Source organism: Coloeus monedula (assembly GCF_965178545.1).
Source record: "Coloeus monedula genome assembly, chromosome: 6".
NCBI classification, from domain to species: Eukaryota; Metazoa; Chordata; class Aves; order Passeriformes; family Corvidae; genus Coloeus; species Coloeus monedula.
In genome coordinates, this window is record NC_138786.1 from 49,514,076 (window position 1) to 49,534,952 (window position 20,877).

At 38.1% G+C, this 20,877-nt stretch overlaps 1 protein-coding gene across 2 annotated transcripts in view; it reads left to right on the forward strand.

The window, feature by feature from the left end:
* The window catches only part of UNC79 (unc-79 homolog, NALCN channel complex subunit), a gene marked incomplete at both ends in the record, with an annotated part of 106,084 nt that overhangs the window by 62,009 nt on the left and 23,198 nt on the right, over positions 1–20,877 (forward strand). For both annotated transcript variants that reach the window (XM_082282942.1, XM_082282943.1), the window contains 10 exons: positions 2,999–3,115; positions 5,093–5,176; positions 6,829–6,931; positions 8,705–8,845; positions 12,847–12,885; positions 13,831–13,943; positions 14,028–14,113; positions 14,938–15,111; positions 16,708–16,776; positions 17,364–17,474. In XM_082282942.1, the coding sequence (XP_082139068.1) occupies positions 2,999–3,115; positions 5,093–5,176; positions 6,829–6,931; positions 8,705–8,845; positions 12,847–12,885; positions 13,831–13,943; positions 14,028–14,113; positions 14,938–15,111; positions 16,708–16,776; positions 17,364–17,474 (1,037 nt within the window). The remainder of the gene's footprint in view (positions 1–2,998; positions 3,116–5,092; positions 5,177–6,828; positions 6,932–8,704; positions 8,846–12,846; positions 12,886–13,830; positions 13,944–14,027; positions 14,114–14,937; positions 15,112–16,707; positions 16,777–17,363; positions 17,475–20,877) is intronic.

The following is a 20,877-nucleotide window of genomic DNA, read 5'->3' on the forward strand; positions in this document are numbered from 1 at the left end:
AGCATGCATCATTGACTACAACAGGAAGATTTTGCCTTTGGACTTCTATTTTTGAATAGAGAATTCCACAGGAACGGGAGGACTGATCAGATCTGTAGATAACAAATGAAAGACTGTCACTGCCAGCCACTGTATGAAGGTTACTGATCTTCTAATGTGCTTGTTAGTTTGCTTGTCGAAAATGTGATAGAGGAAAACTTCCCTCCTGTCATGGTCTAACCCCAGCCAGCATCCGAGCTGCAGGCAGCTGCTTGCTCACTCCCCCACCAGCAGGATAGAGGAGAGAACGGGAAGGGTAAAACCTGGAAAGCTCACGGGTTGCGATAAAGACAATTTATTAGGGAAAGTAAAAGCCGTGCATGCAAACAGAGCAAAACAAGGAATTAATTCACTGCTTCCCACGGGCAGGCAGGTGTTCAGCCATCTCCAGGAGACCAGAGCCCCATCACAGGTAATGGTTACTTGGGAAGATAAAATCCATCACTCCAAATGTATCCCCCCCCTTCCTCCTTCTTTCACCTGCTTTATATGCCGAGCATGATGCCACATGGTCTGGAATATCCCTTTGGTCAGTTTGAGTCACCTGTCCTGGCTGTGTCTCCTCCCAGTCTCTCATGCACCCCCAGTCTCCTCACCAGTGCAGCAGCATGGAAAGCAGAAAAGGCCTTGGCTCTGTGTAAGCCCAGCTCAGCAATAACTAAAACATCTCTTTGTTATCAACCCTGTCTTCAGCACAAATCCAAAACACAGCCACGGTGAAGAAAATTAACTCTACCCCAGCTGAAACCAGCACACCTCCCTGTGCCACTAGTCAGTCACAGGCATGAAAAGTCACATGCTGGTCCACAGCAGTCAGCCTGGATCCAACACTGTTCAAAGGCTGGAAACTCTGATATTTTTTGCGTTTTCAATTTTTTTGGTAGCTCTCTGGTGGTTTGGATTTTGTTTTGTTTTGGTTTTTTTTCCTTAATTTATCAATATTTGAAATTATTGCTGTTATTGAGAAATCAGATAAATAATCCTGGAAATCCAAACCTTCTCAACAATAGCCTGATTATGTGAAATATTCATGAAACTTTTAAAATTACTATCGCAAAAAGCTGCTAAGAAAATTCAAAGAGATAATTTTCTCTATTTTGACAGTCATCTGCACTCCAAGCAGTCCTGTCAGTTCTAACATTAATTGCTGTTCTTTTATCAGGAAATTCTATGCTTGATAAAGTGATAAAGCATCTATTTAAAATCATTGCCCTGGAAACGATGGAAATTCTATTTTTCTCTTAATTTGCTGTGAAAGGCAGCAGCAATATAATTTTTAAAAGTGAAACAAAGAATGGTTTCTTGGTCTGGTTCAATTCTACAATTCAGTTATACCAGGAATTCTTTGCAGAAATGCTGTGCTTGGGCCAAAAAATGAGTTTAAATGCACTTCAAAAGGATAGAACTGAAAAGGATGTAATGAAGAAAAACTTAAATACTTCATCTAAGAAAATAATTTCAGTGCAGACTTTCACTGAACTATTCATTTTGTTTATTATTACTCAAGGCCTGTATTTGTTTTGTTTTGTTTTTGTGGAAGTGCTCTGCTTTGAATTTTAAACTCTCTGATGGAAAATGAGTAGAGCAAATTTAGGAGAAGACGCTCAACCCTTCAGAGCTTTCTGAAAGTCACTGTTTATCCCTTATCTGTACTTCTTTATTACAGTTAATAATGTGGAATGTTGTGTTAATTTCACAGCTTAGATGGTTACTGTTCGGAATTTTAGAATGCAACTACCTGATAGCTAGTGGTCTTTTTTATGATGTTGAATGTATTAGCAGATGAAAATGATCATTCAGAGAAGATTTTACTTTGTTGCCCTTTCTCTAAGGGCCTGTTGAGGAAAACACTTAAACCTATACCTAAGGTAACATTTTAAAAACTTTCCTGGATACTTGTGTCAGCAGTTTCCCAGGCCTAGTTCAAGCAGGGCCTTAAAACCCTGTCCCCATACAGTGAACAGTGATTTTAGTTTCAGTGGTGGAAGTATATTGCTCAGGCTCAATTGCCCAAGTGAATGTATTATGCCCGTTCAATTTGAAATTTTTTATGAATGGAGAAAGAAGTAAGAAAGGAGTTGAGTATGATCTCTTTCTTCCTCAATTTAAGCAGAGAAAGTATGTAGAATGATTTAGGTTGGAAATGAGCTTTAAGATCCTTGAGTCCAGCCTAACACTGCTGAGTCCATCACTAAGTCATGTTCCTAAGCACCACATCGATATGAGCCAAAAGTCTTAAGTCTCCTTTATGGTTTTACTTTGAGCATTATCCAGTGACACATATCTCATAAATCAATCATTTTGAAGAAGCAAATAGTTGGACAAATAAAAGTTGAATGCTTGTTACAAAGAGCTTGATAGCTCTCTGTAAGAAAACTGGGAGTGAAGTTACAGAAGGGTCTCATCTTCAAAGGCTGCTGGCTTCACACTTCAGCAGAATGTGCAGGTGTTGTGCCTGAGGGGTGGGTATGTCGGAGGCAAGGTCAGGTTGTGCCACCCATGAAGGATGCTGGTGGTACATAGTGTCAGTAGATTTGTTTTCCTGGGGTCAGCGTGGACACAGCAGTCCTCCATACTTTGCTGGGAGGAGACTGAGTTTCCTTCCTTGGTACACTGTGTGAGTGAGACTCAAGTGTACATTTATTGTCTCTCAGAATGGGAGTTTTAGGGTAGTATCTTAACACTCACAAATCTTTTGATGAGCTTTCATAATATTTGGAGGCAAAAAGGCACTGACAGTTGACACAGTGAATCCAAGTAATTTCTGACTGATGGCACTGGGGCCAGAATTGTACCCTGTGTAGTTGTATGAAAGGTGCATATTGACTTGAGCAAGATCCTCAGAGCAAGCCATCATTGTCCTTTCAGTATTTATATCATGCTGGCTTGTAAGATCAGGAAATGAGAGTAGTTTTAAATGTCTGAGCTCCTGAAATCCTTTTGCATTTCTGACTTGCAGCTCAGTTCAGACAAATGAAAAGAGGCTCTTTGGGAGCTCTGACAATGAACCAGCTAATGAAGAGGCAGCTGGAACACCAGTCTAGTGCTCCCCACAATATCAGCACTTGGGATACTGGTGAGCTGCATTTATTGTTCTTTATTTCTATTTCCTAAACCAATTACTGTGTAGCAAACCACTTTTAAAAAAAGAGAGTATTTCTATTCTACCATTGCAGATAAGTGATCAGTATCAAGTCTAAAGGGAATTTTTATAGTGAGTATGAGATTATTACCTAGTAAGAGTTGGAATAGTTACATATTTGGGAGGTAGACCCTCTGGTACAGTGTTGTCCCTATAATTGTACATATTACTCAGATTATTTCCTGGTCTCATTGAAAGAAATAGAAGTATCACTGCTGAATTCATCAGATATAGGATTTAATCCCTGGTGCATGGAATCATTTATTTGTGTGTGTGTTTACTATGGTGTTGGTACACCACAGAGTTGTGCCTTATACCAGCCAGTTTTGTTTCTCTTAAAAGAAGTTTCTACCAAGTCATGCTGAACACCTGAAGTTTCTGTTCACTCACTGCTTTTTCTCCTTTTAAGATGAATGCAAAGCAATGAAAACTGAATTAAGCATGTAATTCACTCATTACTCATTTTATTTTTTTTTCTTCTGTAAAACACTTTCAGTTATACCAAATTCATAGCAGATGTCCCTAAACAATAAATTCATTCTGGTTTGTCAAAAAATGCTAGATATTTTAGCGCCCATTTTGATGTTAGTGACATTACAAAACTGTGGTTCTCAGAAATGTATCAACAGATCTAGATGCATCTAGAGAAAGGAATGCTTAAAATGTTATATGGAACATAGCATGCTGAATGAATGTCTTACCACCAGCCCTGGACAGCTGAGTTGAAATTTTTGCTTAATTTAGTCTTCAGCATAAAGTTCCGTCGAACTAAATTGTGTAGCTGAAGACTGGCACTAGATATGGTGCATAGTTCAGGATTATCCTTTCTATTCCAGTCTGCTGAATAGCATCCTCAGCATGAGACCCTTAAATTATAAAGGTCAGAATTTGCCAGTGGTGACAATGGGGGTTTTGTTGTATCAGCAGGTAAGTTTATTTATTGAAGAGACTTAGCTGGATCACCTAGTCTCTCAGGCAGGGTTTTGGAGATTTAAAAGTTACTCCCTTTGTTCTGCAAGAAGTACTGAGCATGTATTCAAAATGAACAGGTCAATACTCAAAACTGTTTAGGAACTCTGTCTAGTAATCCTGTTCCAAATCTAGTAGCTTTCTTCACAACATCTGTGACTTTTCCCTGCAATATTAATTTCATCTAGAGGCCTTCAAGCATGGAGAGGCAGAATGAATTGCTCTTTTCTGGAAAGCTTTGCATCTCTCAATCTCTTGTTCAAACACTAGCATCAAAGTAAAATTTTTATTTGGACAGGGTTTTTTTTTCCAGGACAAATGCTCTGTGTGACCGTTTGTCATTTCATTGTCACACCACAATTTTAAGACTCATTATACTCATGCATACCAGCTAGGAAGTAGTCTCATCCCACATAAGTGTATGATGTGTTTGGTCCACACATCCTTTATTAATTTATTTTTTATTACCTAAGTATGTGTCATGAGTCTCTTCCATTCTTACTTCAAACCACTCTTTTCCCAAGCTTGCTGTCTGTAAAATAAAATAATTTTGTGCCTGGCTTCTGTTAGTACAAAGTATATCTGACTTCTAGTGTCTTGGTATTTCTAAACACTTGTTTCTTTCTCTTTTTGTGGCTCATATATTCCATATCTTGTTGAATCTTTATGGCTAGCACTTCCTTTCCTGTTTAATGACTCTAGTCTAAAATGCCTTCTTTATTATTAGGTTATCTGTGTCCTTTCTCCTGTACGGACTTCTTTAATCCTTCCCCCCTTCCTTTCTATGCTTAAAAAATTAACTCTTTTCTTTGTTTTTGCTTTTCTATAGCAGTTGTATTTGTCTTTCTCTTTTTTTAACTGTTTGAGACTTGTGGTGCTGGTGACTGGTGACAGATGCTGGATTTGTGGTTCTGGAGACTGAAGTTCTTTCTTTATTCACAGAGCAGATACAGCATGGAAAGAGGCTGTGCAATGTCCCTGTTTGCCTAAACCCAGATTTGGAAGGACCACCACTGAGAATCAGAGGTCAGTTCAGTCAGTGTCTGTTTGACCTGGTCCTCTGCCAAGACTGCCAGGAAGATTTCCTGGTTAATACGAAATGGTGCTGAATTTTGTGTTCTATTCAGCTATTAAAGCCCTCAACTGTCCTGCAGAAAGTGTGCAGTGAGTGGTGAAATCTCATTTCTGTATAAGCTTTCCTCCCTCAGAGCTGAAATACATCCAGACTTCCTTACCACCCTGGAATGGGGCAGTGACCTTCTTTGCCTAAATCGTGTTTTTTTCCTACTGTTCACTGCACAAGAGAGGACATTTTTGAGCAGTTAAGTCTTGTTCCAACATTGTAAGTTGCATTATGACTGCTTTTAGCATTTGTATTCTGCAATGGGACTTATATCTAGAGAATATGACAGTGAAACTTCCAAAGTCATGGCAGAGGGATCTTTATGCACCTGAGAGGGGAAGAAAAACCTGGCTACAAAATCTATACCTATCCCCTGCATTCTGGATGTCATTCTACATTACTGGAGTATCCTAGCCTTCCTGAAGTGTCTGCTCATATCCAGTAAAACCTTAGGGAGCAACTACAAAGTCCTGAACTGTGGATATAAAAGTAATGTTTCCTTCCGTGCTTGGTAAAATGGGTTGTTTAAAACCTGCCTTATTCTTGTTTCACTCCACTTATTTTGAGTTCAGAAATTGTGGGAGCTTCCTAGCTTATTTTGCCTGAGAGCTGATGTTAAATTTGCTTTTTCTGCAGTAACCAGGATTATGTCATAGTAAATTCCATCTAAACCTTACACAGAGCAGCTTCCTCCTGTTTCTGCAGTTAAATGTTATCAGAACAGGCTAATGTTAACATTAAATCTGAATTGACAGATTGAAGCAACCAGAGAGAAAATTTGCAATGGATTTCTTAAACTGTAATTTGGGAAAGCAGAACTTGGAGAAGTCAAAAGTTTGGATCTTCCATAATACATAACTTCTCCTACTAAAGTAAGCATCTATCAGAAATTTGGGTGCACAAAAAGTGCCAAGGGCAAAGGGAGCCCCATATGTTGGCATGATCACAGTGACTGTGCTCTCAGCTGAAAAACTCAGCTTTGAAGAATAAAGATACTTTTGAGGACTTCCTGTGGAAAGCATTTCTAATGATCAGCCCTCCAATGTTCTGGATTCCTTATGAGTTATTTCTTCTCTCTGTCCTTTACTGATTTCTCTCCTGTGGCTCTGTCAGGGATAGTATGAATAGATTGATGATCTGGTGTTGAGACATACAAACTTAATTCCTTCTTTGTATCACTGAGAACTATGGGAAGTTAATTCCCAAAATGTATGGGGGAATATTGCAAATCTTCTGATGTCCAATCTCATAGCAACTGTAGAATCATCCTCTCTCCCTGGTAGATACAATTGCATCAAATTTCCTGGAATTTTTAGTTTATGTTATCTTTTTTCCCCAAGGATTTATCTATTTTTAATTGATAGTCCTAGGTAATTGGAATAATCTGGCAGAAGCAAGGAATGTGCTTATGTCTTTTTATAGACACAATTTATTCCTTATTTCTAGGCACAGTAAAGCCATTATGGCTATTCTTTAGAAGTCTGCTCATCCAGCATTTTGGATTTCTGTTTGATGATTCTTTCCTTTTTAATTTTTTTTCCCTACTTGCCTTAAGGTGCTACAAAATCTAGTTTGCTGTCAGCACCCAGTATAGTCAGTATGTTTGTACCTGCACCAGAAGAATTTGCTGATGACCAGCCCATTCTGATGACTGATAAGTAAGTAGTTTTCTTTCTCTCCTTTCAAAGAACTAGTGCAACTTCAAATATATCAAGTAAAGTATAGACATACTTTTTGCAAATAGAGTCCATTCTATCCTTTATCTCTATGCCAAGTTTTTAAATTCTTTTTCTTTTTTTTTTGCCCCAAGGTAAATATTTTTTAAATACTGCTAGCAAGATGTGTTTTCAATTCAGTAGGGCCTGGATGATTGTGCACAGGTGAAATGATGACTCAGGCTATTGTGTGTGCACAGAGGGCAGGGGAAGCACTTTCCATCTTATTTTAAATCAGGGGTTCCTTGTGATCCATCAGAAACCTCTTTTGTCTTAGGGGAAAAAAAAGTTCTACTTAAAAATTCCTTTGGGTTTCTGTTGAAATCAGTAGCTGTTGATGTGTCATGTGTAATCTACATAGCATTTTTAATCCTGATACTCACTGAGCCTCAAAGCTTTTGCAAACCTGTACTGTTTGGTTAAAATGCCTGTAAAGGGAGTGTTAAACAGAAGTGTACTCATTTAATAGAGAAGTAAAGCAGTCAGCAGGGAGCCATGCCTTGGTTTGTTCAAAACTTAGGATGAGAAACCACAAGTTCCTGTGTGTGCTCAGTCCAGTAGACAGACATTGCAAGGATGACCACTGGAGAAAGACAGGGCCATTGTGCAGGCTGTCACTGCTAGTGGACCTTACTGTGTTACAAAGTGAAGCATCCCAGAAGTTAGTCTGGTCTGTGGCACTTCCCTTGGCCATTTCACCAAAGCTCAAGCACTGCCTATTAGCATACAGACCAGCTGAGCTTGACTTCCATGACTTTGTTGGCATATTTTCTTTATGTTCAGTAAAAAAGGCAAGAAAATTGCCTGCTCAATTCCATTAAGTTAAAATCTCACAATCTGCTGGAGTCATTAGCAGCTGATTGATCAAATTAAGCAAGCCTTCCTACTAGGCTGAGATAAGCCAATTTCCCACATTGGTTTGCCTTTTTCATAGGTTGTGAAAGCCTGTCTCATCTCTCCCAAATCTGACATCCCCTTTATAATTAGACATTTTGGAGCCCTTTCAGACCTTCATCAGTTGTCTTTGAGCATTTCAGGAAGGATAAGTGACTCAGCAGCAAATCTGCCCTGGGAAGGGAGACTTTTCTGAAATCTAAGGTTCTGTGCTCCTGAGAGGTCTTTTCATTTATTTCTTAATGGCTGTAACTGCTGTGGGAACCAATCAGATCATTGTTTTCTAATTGTATAATTTGTTATTCATAATTCATGACTGACAGGAAGGGCAATGTGAAATTGTTCCATCTCTTTAAGATCATCTGTGAGTGTCATTGTTTGTGTCTATGGTGCTAAATAGAAGAGTGCTGGGACTCAGCCCAAGCTGCACAAATTGGCATGTGCTCACACTGCTGAGGGCCAGTCTTCACTGCTGCAGACTTCTCTTGGATAGTGCAAACTGAAGCACTCCAATACAGTGAGGGAGCTGGAATACAATTACCAATGAAGGACTCAAAACAAGTCATGCCCTGTGGCCCTCTTTCATTTGTCACTAAAGAAACAGCCAGTGTAGCCAGTGAGAAGTTTTATTAATGTTTGAAAGCTATGGGCTGTTACTAATTATAGAAAGATCACAATTATATTATCTTTCTACATAAATGTGGAATAATAGAATGAAGTAAGTAATAATAATTTTAAAAGACATAATTATACACAGATCTATGTATGGTAATGCTCTGTTTTATATCTGTTAACATCAGATTTAAAAACTGTTCCTTGCAGGTGCCATGACTGTGGGGCTGTTCTTGAAGAATATGATGAAGAAACACTAGGCCTGGCCATAGTTGTGCTCTCAACCTTCATTCACCTCAGTCCAGACTTGGCTGCTCCTCTGCTGTTGGACATCATGCAGTCTGTAGGAAGGTAAATTCAGGACTTCCTTTTCTCCAATGAAATTAAAAGAATTTTGTGCCTGGAGTTGGGTTTATATAAACTTCAGTGTACAAAGGTGTGTATTTTAGAACTCTTAAGTGAATAACATCTGGTTCTGTCTTGCGTCTTTGTTACTCATCGTTTTATGAATTTCTTATGTAACTTCTTCCACTGTCAGTTCAATTTTTGGCAGCTCCTTTGATGTTCTCCCCTTTTACTCTCCAAAGGGAAATTCCAGCTCAGGAATCTCCTCAGCTTGTCCCACTGTAAGCAGTGATGTTAAGAGTAAATTCAGATTTTCTACAGTACCCTTTTTATTTACTACCCAGTTTATTATCTGAACAGCAATTGGTGCAGCAATTGGTGTGCTTCTTCATCTTTTTTTATGTGAAGAAAAATTTTCTGTTAGTTTTTATTCCTCCTGATAGTTGCTCCTTGAACTGGTGTTTTTTGGCCTGTCTTCATGTGTTTTTTGCATACTATTTGTCAGAATGCTCTTTTCTACTTTTTGCATACTATTTGTCAGAATTTGCATACTATTTGTCAGAATGCTCTTTTCTACTTTCATTTGAGACAGGACCTCACCTTTTTGAAAGAAGCTTTCTTTTTTCTAGTAACCTCCCTCACTTTATTTTCTTCTGCTCTCTGAAGTCTTTTTTTTCCTTAACAACTGGAGTACTTTGGCCCTGTGTTTCCAATGTAATGCTCTTAAACAGCTTCTGTGCCTCTTAAAAAAATTGAATTCTCTTGGCTTCCCCTTGTTGCTGCTTTGACAGCATTTTCTGCTATAGAAGTTGTGCACAAATGTGGTCAGCTGTTCTGAACTTTGCTCCTGGAGGACTGTTGACTCCTAGGTATGATCATTCGTTAGCATACCTGAGGCTCTTCAGGCTTTTCAACCATATTTTGCATGCTAGGTAAAAATTTGCATCACCTTATGAGGGCTTCCAAACCAGCTGCTGCATGAAATTGTCTCTGAGAAAGTCTTGAACATTTGCGGTCCGTTATTTTTCTCTCGTTACTTTTACCCAGTGTGCATGGGATAATTAAAGTGTATCATTACTACTGAATTACCTGTGGTTGCTGTCTTGGCCACTTCCCGAACTTCTTGCCTCAGAGGTGGGATGGATGTGATGGGGTGTTCCAGAATAAGTTTCTGAGCAGCTCTAGACATGCAGAAACGATGTCCAGCTCTCCTCCTCCACATTCTTTTTGGTGACTGAAGTTTAAATTGCTTGACTGTGGCTTCTGCAGGGGCATGGCTCTCCACAGCCCTCCTTCTCCACTACCTCCCAATTCCATTTAAACACAGCAGCTCTTCAAGTCCTCCATTTCCATTAATTGCAAGGCTGCAGTTCCCTGCTGGGACTGCTAATTAACTCTGATGGAGGCAAAATTTCTGATCTAGACGGCTGCTGGCCATTCTGTGTGACTCTTGTAAATACAGCAGTACTACAGCCACAGAAAGTGAATCATTTGGAAAATGAATTATCAAAGGATAAGTGGGCTACCTTTTTCTGTGTTTTGAGGGGGAAATGCTGCATCTTTAGAGTGAGACAGCTGATTGTTTTAGAGCAACAGGTAACAGTGCAACATGGGGTATTCCTGGTAAATGTCCTGTCTTGTTCCTGCTGGTTGCAATTTCTGGTGAATTCTAGGTCCAGTTCTGGGCTCCCCACAAAGGAACTACTTTGAAAATATGCAAAATAAGTAGTATATACAAGCAGAGAGGCAGTCAGGTGCCTCATATATATACCTTGCTCTGTCTTTCATCACGCAGTGCCATATCACTACCTCCAATTACCCATCTAACAGCAGAAGTGAAAATCAATTAGACTTCTTGCATTTTTGTTCTTACAGAAAGAGCTACTACTTTCATCCATAGAATAAGAAATAAGGAGTTAGGAAGTCCAAGGTCTTTCAGAATACCTAAAAAACACACAGAAATATTTTCAAAAGTTATTTGGGTACCCACAGGCACAGATAAGCACCTATTGTGATTTTCAGAAGGGAAAAAAATTCTGGATTCAAGTTACTGACAATTAAAGATTGAACTGTTTCGAAGACTCTGACATGCATTTAAGTTTATGATCTGGTTCCTGAATCAAGATTTTTGACTTGCTGATTCTTATTTAACTGATTTCCAGTGAGATTTAGCTTTCCAAGCATTAAAGCTGTGTTTGAAAGTTAGATTTAGACTTGAGTTAGTGAGGAGCTGTGAAAAGCTTAACTTCTGTTCCTAACGTGTACAGATTTGAACACATCCATTTCCTGTTCTGCTTTGTGGTCTGCAAAGTGGAGGTGATGATGAGGGTTCATGGCATTTGTGTAATAAAATATTTAGAGTAGTAATGATAAATAGATACAAACTGCACATTTCAGGAAGTTTCAGATGTTCCCAAGTGTTTACTGTAGTTCATGTCTTGTGAAGTTTTTCCAAAGTTAGAAACCTAGTGTTTTGTTTGTCACAAAAGCCATGCTTGCATTATCACATTCAAAAGGAGAGAAAAACATTAGACTTTGATTTCTTTTAGAAAAAAGATTTTACGTTGTTGTGTTTCTGTACTTCAACAGATTTTTGAAAACAGGTATCAAGTCCAATGAGCATGTGATTGGTCTTGTGTTCTGCAGAAATCCTTGCATGCCTTAATGTAAGGTGATGCTACAGTTATTCCAGAATAAAGGTCTGTATTGCTTGATGGTAGCTTCAGACCTTTCTCACCCAGAATTAGCTTTGCACACCAGAAATAATATGTTGTATTTTAGTGTGGATTCCTCTTAATAGTGGAGTTGGGAACTCTTAATGTGTTTTTCTGATTTATGCTAGAACAACTGAGAATAACATGATCTTTAATCCCCTGCACCATCAAGTTTGAGATTATTGCATTGTTGGAAGTATGCTGTGTTCCCAGTTTGTCATGCATAATTCATTAAAATCATTGTAATTTTGGTTCATGCTGTTGCATTTGACTGAACTGCCTTAGGGTCCTTTTTGGATTTTATGGTGTTGATTAAACTGTCTTCAGAACAGGGGGTGACCAAGGATGAACAACAGGATAAAAGGATCATGAATCAAAGAAAAGCATTGAAGATTAGATATAAAATAGCGTAGCTCTATGAAATTTTCACTTAGATTTATCAATTTATAACATCTGAAATATTGATTTGCAGCAAATTAAAGTAAAAATTTGGTGGTATTTTGTATATTAGAAAGAGATGCTTTCAGTGTCCATCCTTATAATGGCTTTACAGTGTACAGCTTTTTGGTGGCTTTTGGTATTAAGGATGTTTTGCTTTGATATTCTAAGCCCTGATTCTATTCATTTACATGTCCTGCATATTGAAGTACCATGATTTTACTTTAAGATTGTGTTCAGTATTTTCACCATGAGTGCTCGTATTTGGCTTTAAAGTCTATATTTAGGTACTAAAATAAATGACCTAATTTTTGAGAACACACAATTTCTCATTTGACTTTGGAAGAGCTAGTAGGTAATTAGTGTTTTTGAAATTAGGCTAGTTATTTAGGTGCCAAAATCTGGAACTAGAAGCCTCACTTTAGACTGCCAAGCAAAGAATTTTTGCTTAGTCTGTGTTGCTGCGTTAATCAGAAACAATTCAGTCTGTAGGCAGCTTCTGGCAAACTTTTTTTCCCTCTAAAAAAAATTAGTTATCCATGATGTGCTGTAGGGCAAAAACATTACTTCATTATCTTTGTGCTACTAGAGGGAGGCAGGATTTGTCTTTAGAGCAGTTGAGCATTAGTGAGACTGCAAGAGTTTAGAATAGAGTGAGAATAGAGTTTACGTCATGCAAACATGGTTTTTCTGAATTTAGGTGCTCTTCAGAAGATCCTTATGGTAACATTTTAAATGTTCTCTAAAATTGTTGTTTATTATTTGTTTAAAACGGTACTTTATTGGCTTACTTAAAAAGTGAAACACACAAAAAAAAGCATATGAGCTTCAATTTCTTTTTTATTTTTATTCCAGGTTGGCATCAAGTACCAGTTTTTCTAATCAAGCAGAAAGGTATGGTAGCAAAGGATACCTTGATAAAAAAAGAAACAATCAATCTAAACCATCATCTTCCCTGACCCTGTAATCAAATAAATTTAAGTTTTTAAAAATGTTATTTAAAATTTCTGAGTAAAAGAAAAAGCCTGCCTTTTCCGCTTATTTCAAATATCCTGTGTTTTCTGGAGATGAACAGGAGCCCATATTCATATATGTTAAACCTGGAAAAAATCGGATTCAGATGCTGTCTTGCCTTTGCAATTTCAGTGCAGCTTTTTCTAACTGATTCTGTGTTCGGTATTTGTCTTGATAAACTATCTCCAATCAAGTGAATCATCCTTGGCCATGGAGAATCCCTGGTAGTGTTGCCTCATAATGTAAATCAGATGCTGAATAGGATAAATTCATTTTGAGAAGCTGTAAAGCACGTTAAGATGTGCAGTTTATGAGTAAATAGGTAATACTTAGGCTTTTAAAATGAAAGCATTCATTTATGAGTGATTAGGGAGTACTTCATCTCTTGAAGGAAACTGCAAGAGGCAAATGGATATTGTAATATTTTTGTTTACCTGTTGTTCATGTGTTTTATGATAAAGCCAAGAACCTTATTCTGTGTCACTGGAATACACAAGGTGAGAGCAGGATTGTATTTCAAATTCAGATGATTCACAAATAAAAATATGTGGAGAATCAGGAAAAATACAACTATTTATTGGGGCAAATACTTTAAGTACGTGTATGTAACTTTTTTATCTCTTCATAGTTGAGCTGAAGTCATAAAATCAACAGACTTATTTTCAGGATCAGGACAGTTCTGTTTTTGACTATCTCACTCATAACTGAACACTTCCATAATTAAAAAGAATAGCATCATCTTTATTTTCTCCGTGTAGTCAGCTTTGACAAGTGTTTCATCTGCACTGCAATTTTTCTTTTTCTCTTCTTTTCCCTTCATTTCAGCATGATGATCCCTGGAAATGCTGCAGGTGTGGCCAAGCAGTTTCTCCGTTGTGTGTTCCATCAGCTGGCTCCCAATGGCATCTTCCCTCAGCTCTTCCAGAGCATTATTAAAGGTAATGTGCAATACCTGAATTCATTTTTAACCCTTTGTTTCCTCTGTATGAACAGCCAGTGCAAAAATGTCATTCAAATTTCAGATGGAAGCTTTTTACGGACTTTAGCCATGTCTCTGATGGACTTCAGTGAGCTGAGTTCCATCGCTGCTCTGAGCCAGCTGTTAGAGGTATGTTGACAATTGACTATGTTAATGATGCTAATTTTATTAGCATTATCAGGATCATTTTTCCTCATTTGAGTTCAAACTTGTTTCATCAAAAACACTGTGAATTTTTGTTTTGTCCTCCTTGGAAATAATTAGGCTGTCCTCACCACAAGTAGTGTGTCCCATTCCTTTCTATTTTTTGTTTTCAGGAACATTTCTGCTCATACATCTCAGTTCCCCCTCTTCATTTTATCTGATGACAGTTTTTCTTAAGTATTCCAAAACTCTATTGCCTGCCTTTGACTGCCTTCTATGCAGTTGGCTTATTTCTACTGTACCATTTTTCCTCCTGCTAGAACTAGTCACTTGCATGTATCCTGCTTTTCCAAGAACATGGCAATTGCTTCATACAAGATGTTGACATCACTTTAAAACTGCTCGTGTCTTTTCAGTCTCACTCTAGGACAGAAGCCACGAAAGCACACATGGTCTGCTGAACATTAGTGAACATATCTTTAGAACTGTCTAAAGGAAAACATGAGCAATCTGCTGCTGAATACTTTGAGTTTTGCTTTTTCTACTGCCATGCCAGTCTAAGCAGATTATGAGTTAGGACCCTGCTTACAAAACATTTTGGCTCAAAATCTTTTGGTCAGTACTTTAGGAACTGCTGGACTAACTATCACATACTCAGTTCAGCTTCCCAGCACAACACTATCATTAGCATCATAGAGAAAATACGCAGTATTTCCTCTCAACAAATTAACTTCAGCACTTTCAAATACTGTGTAAGGGACCACTTCTGCACGGGTGTGATTGTTCACAGTTATCGCTTTGTTTCCCAGGGTTTAAACAACAAAAAGAATTTGCCAGCAGGGGGTGCAATGCTACGCTGTTTGGAAAACATTGCTACTTTCATGGAAGCCTTGCCAATGGATTCGCCCAGCAACCTCTGGACCACAATTAGTAATCAGTTTCAGACCTTCCTTACTAAACTCCCATGTGTTTTGCCTCTTAAGGTATGATGTATGGACATCTGAAGCAAGCTATATTGCCATTGGTCAGGATGTATTGAAACAGTGGGAAAACTGTGGATAACCAATCAGAGTGGGTTCGTGTGAATTATTCTTGTGATTTATTGTATCTCTGATCCATCCCTTTAATTATGTTTTCTGTGGATAACAACAGCAACTCTGAAAGGGGTACTTGTCACTTCTTTCTTGGCATTTTTCCTATCTGCTTTCTACTCCCTGTCAGATTAGAATACTGCGTTTGAGAGAGTCAGTATTTAAACCATGAAAATCTATCTAAATTTAGTTTTAACTGTTAAAACTAAATAAAACTCTCAAGAAGAGCAGCACCACCTAATTAATTTGCTAAAAGTACACAGTAGTCAGACAGAAAGAAACAACTGAGACTACTGGGAATTGGGCCTAGCCTGTTTGGCTGACCAGGTTGTAGTCCTGATTGTAATAGAATATTGTAAAGGAAACTGAATCCAGAAGCTTTGGGCTCTGATTTCTGAGAGCTCAGAGGAGATGCAGCAGGATCTTATCTCCTGGTGTGTATATTTCCAGATATCGTTTCAGCAAACATAATAAAAACTTTTGAGTCTTTCCAGTAAACATGGAGTTCTGATGCCCTTACTCTATTTCCTATGGTGTGAATGAGCCCAGTGGTAATTTCTTCTATACAAAGCAGTGTTGTTCAGTATGGGCTGAGGGATCCAAAATCTAAATCTGTGACTGATAAAATTGTCTTTTAAATTGGGTGTCACTACCCAGCTACATGAACAATACTAAATTCCTTGGCTCTATTATGCAGTAGCCAGATCTTGAAACCTCTTCAGATTTTGGTAAATTGTGGCATTATCCTTCAGCACTTACTAAGTCAAACAGGCAATAACCATTCCCTCTGTGTACTAGTCACCCCAATCTGCTGCATCTTGTATAACTGAAATAAATAAAAAGAAATTAATTGGATCTTAGTGATTCCAACTGCATATCCGCCATTCACGGAACCTTTAGGTGGAGTGTTTACTCTGATTTGCGTTTTATTCATGGGAGGAATTATTAGTGATACAAGAAAAGCAATTGCTTGCTCCTGAGCTTTCAATCTCCTGTTCTCTTCTTTAGGGTCATAGGGGACACTTTCATATTCTAGATGTTTACAGCAGGGGTGAGGCAAGACAGTGGACTGATCCTGAAAAGTCCATTCAGTGCTGTAACCTGTATGATTTATTCGAAATAAAGATTACATCATAAGGAACAGCTTAAGGAATCTGAAACAGCTGCTGCCAGGGCATATTCCAATGTTAGATGTTGTGAGTTGTCTTGAGATGTGAAGGAAAATATCAGAGACCAGGACAAGCACAGAAATACAAAATTAGGTAGATGATGGGTACCTATGCTGTGTATGTTACCTCTGAAGGGGTGTGATTGGGTATGATTGTGTTCAAGAATAAGCCAGTTTAGAGAAAGTAATTAAAAATCAATCATTATTTTTTCAGACTTCTCCTATAACTTATTCATAGCTGCTACCACTATAAGCAAGATGTGTGCACAGAAAGATACTAACTTATTTTCTTTTTCTTTTCTGCTTTCAAATATGTTCAGTGTTCTTTAGACTCCAGTTTAAGAATCATGATTTGCTTGTTGAAGATACCTACCACTAGTGCCACCAGGGTAAGTTCCAAGAAGACAAAATTCTGTTTCCTCAGATTTAGCCAGCCTGTGCTACTGTATGAATGTGTTCTTATCCCCTGGCTAGGAAAGTGTTATATATAAGCATAAAATTGTGCAGTCCAATACTGTTTGGAGAATGATAAGAGCTTTGGAATCTAGGTTACAGTAAAGTGGGGGTAGAATTACATTTTTGTGTGGGTGTGAATGTATGTCTTCTTAAAGATTTGATGTTCTCCTTTTTTTTTTCTCTCATCTATTTTTTTCTTTTTTAAAAAAGGGTAATGAGCTTCCTTAGACATTTTTCAGTACAATTCCACTGAAGTCAGTGAGGTTTTCCTGCATAAACTATGCAGAATCTCTTATAAACACCATGTCACAAGTGAAACTATTTTCTACCTTTTTGTTTCTAATTTCTGACAGAAGCATGAAGGCATATGGTACAGCTGTTTGACCAAAACAGTGTAAATCCCAGGCAGATAGCCTCTGAGCCAAAAATAACGCTGTTCCATTCAGGTTTTCAGAGTTGGAATGCTTCTTTGCTTTTTTGGGCAACGAGTTATTGATTTCTGTAACACATGTCATTGCAGAGTCTTCTGGAACCTTTTTCAAAATTACTGAGTTTTGTAATTCAGAATGCTGTCTTCACTCTGGCCTACCTGGTGGAACTGTGTGGTTTGTGCTACCGAGCCTTCACAAAGGTAACAATGACACTGTATCTTCCTTTAGGGACAAGTGAAAACAGGACAAAGTTGTGCTTCCCACAAGTAGTTTGGAAGTAAAGATGAAATCAGTGTCAAGTTTCAGGCATGTCAACAGTTTTAATGTAGTTTGGTAAATCAAGTAGTGATCATGATTCTGTACCTTTTAATAATGCTGAGTTTTACATTCACAGTAAAGACACAGATTATGGGAACCTGCTGCAAGTGTTGCTCAGAAAAGTATTTTGATGTGATTTTGGGACTTGGGCATTTTTTTCTCATGTTGAGAAGATACCTGGTATTGATGCATCACTTAAAACGTCTGTACAGTCATATCTTTCCTAGTGCACAAGTTTAGACACATAACTTATGAGTAAAATCTTAAATATTCCTGGTAGTGCCTTTTGAGAGCATGGCTGTGAGGGGAGGCAGTAGACAACTAAGATGGAAGACTCCAAGTTAGGAGCTTTCTATCTAAGATCCTGTTCATTCTGTATTAGGTATTTTCCTTTGGCATGTATGGCTGTAGCTGTGTAGAAAAGAGAACAGTATGTGTACACTTTTTAAAAGTTTGTAAGATTCCTGGATGAAAGCCATGGTGTACAAATAACACTTTAGTTATTACTCAGGTTCATTGTTGTAGCTATCAGTGAGAAGCTGAACAACAGAAAAGCAATTGAACCTAAGGTCATATATACTCCATTACGTAGATTGTCAAAGTACTGAGCGAAAATGTTGCCCTAGCCACTAAGTGCACAGTTTTCCATGCTTGATACATTTGTCAGAACAGTAATTAATCCTCAGGGAATGTTATATCATAAGCAGCTACATGGTTTTCTGTTTTGATAATGTACAACTGGAACATGCGTTGTTTGAGTCTTAACAAGACTTAAAATATCACTGGACAAACAATGAAGAAGAAATGATAAAACCAATGGCACTCTCACAGAAAAACTGCACCACAGGAAAATAAGAAACATTTTTACCAAATATAATGGTTTGAAGTATTAAATAGAAATTAACAGTATGTCTAATGACAGCAAGCAAGTTCTAGCGTTTTGTCTCGTTTGAAAGAGAAGAGTTCATGAAATGGAATAATCCTGAATATAGAAGATACTGCCTAGCTTTTAGAAGTATTTTGAGTTAGAGCTATAGTTAAGGGTTTGGACAAGGCAAAGTGAGAAAAATGTTAACTTGAAGTCCGATAGTGGTTTTTTTCATTGAAACAGAAAAGCCTCATTTAAAACTGAAGCAGAGATACTGCTCTTGCATTTGTGGTCTTACCAGAGTGTTTTGTATATCTGCTAAAGCAAATTGTGACTACAGGAAATTTTTCACTTTCCTCAGGCTCTGCAGTTTCACAAAAATGTAATAAAACCACACTATTAGAAAACCCACACGTGTCTCTTGCATGCTTGCTGGTTGGTTGCTCTATTAATATAGTGAGTACTTAATTGCACACAGGAACCTTGGATTACAGTGCTTGGTAAAATCATCTTGATTTAGTTTAATGCAACCCGATGACCCAGAAATTGGAAGCATTAGTGAATGTTCTGCATTGTATAGCCACAAAATAGTTAATTTAGTGGAACTCCACACTACATTATCTTTGTTATTTCTGAAAGCTTACCATAGTATTGCCTTAGAAGTGTCAAATTAGTGACTGCTGTTAGAAAAAAACACCAAATCGGTTATGATGTCTGTGTTTTTTCTCTACAGTGGAAGTCACTGTAGGTAAATAGGAGTGTTGTGACAGAGTACCACATAGAAGTGAATTTCAGAATGAATATAATTTGTGAGCATTGAAACTATTCAAATGTAATTGCTTGTTTTGCAACGTTGAGTGTGGTGACTGGAACAAAACACCAACCTTCAGCTAAGCTGTGGAGGATTCTTGTCTTTTCAAAGAGCAAGCTACTCTGACATGCACTTTGTAGAGGTCAGTGCTGTACAACCATTCCAAATCTTTCTTTACTGCAACATTTTCCTGATACCCTGTGGTAGGAATATCTGAGTTTCTCGTCTTGGAGCCTGAAGACTCAGGTCAATCTGATATTTCTGTTGTCTGAGTTTCTGTTCCAGGTCAGCAATTTGTTTTTTTCAGCGCCTTTGGAACTCTCAGTTGAGAGTAGCATCTTTTCTGTCAATAGTAATCTTATCTTTAGTTTTCCTTTCAAGCGTCTTAAGGTCCTAAATGGACATTTTTTGGCTTTCTTATCTCTTACAGCTGCAGAAGCTTGAAGCTAAGCTTAACCTTTTGCTAGTATTCTGTTGTCCCTTACCAAGCGAATGCAGAATGCCACATGATTTTGCTACTGAATTTTTTGAAGAATATTATGTGGCAGATCTTCAGTATTTTTAATTACTGTAGTAGCAGTGGTGATAAAGATTTTTGCTTTATACTGGCTTACTTAGAGGATAGCATAACACTCCATTAAAGGTCCAAATTTACTCTTATTACTAAGTTTGGACCCTGAGGTACTACTAGAACTTCAGGAGTTTCATGTTCTACATATTGACATGTGGTAAGTCACAACTTAAAGGTTGCAAAGCAGTTTTCTATAGGGATGCATAGACATTTGAGAGTTAATTTGGCTGAACAGAGGCTGAAGTAGTTAGTGTATTCCTGATACTCTGGGTACCAAATTTCTATATGTGACTCCGCTGGGTGTTACTTTTATGGAACAGTGGCCCTGTGGCGGAGTATAAAGTTCTAAAAGTATGTATAAACTAGGTTTATACATATTTACCACCAGCAGGATGATAGGAATAAGTAGGCTTGGATAGGAAGGATACTCTGGGCCATTGACTTACCTGTCATCACTCCTGATTTACAGTGCAGGAAGCAAGAAGTCAGATGTCAAAAAACCATTTTGCCTGATTTTGCTCGATCTCTCTGCATTGCATGTGCTTAACAAACATTGAGTTTAGACCGTGAGATAGGAGGCTTCTTTGAGAAAGAGGTAGTCAACTGCTGTATTATCCCTAAAGCCAAGAAAAGCTGAGATTCATGAAGCCTATGCCTCCTTTCCAGTGTTCTGGCAAAGCAATTTATTGTGGCCCAATATCCTGTATAGCATAGATGTTGGTATGTAAAATAGTTGAATGCTTTTGAAAGAATTATGTCTTCCTTCTTTTTCAGTGTGTGTAGGCTGCTGTACTGGGTTACTGATCAGAACTTCTGTCCACTCTTTGGGGGGATGTAATTGTCATCTGACTTGAGTGTGGCACTGCATAGTGTCTGTGTCTCAAGTCTGGGAAGGCATATGGTGGTGGGAAGGGGCACTCTTCCTGGGGAATTCTAACAAGTAATCAGGATCTTTTTACGCTTTGAGTGTTGTGCGCTGTTCTGGTTCTCCATTCCCACTCAGAATGTTGTAGTATCAGAGAAAGTGCAGGTAAT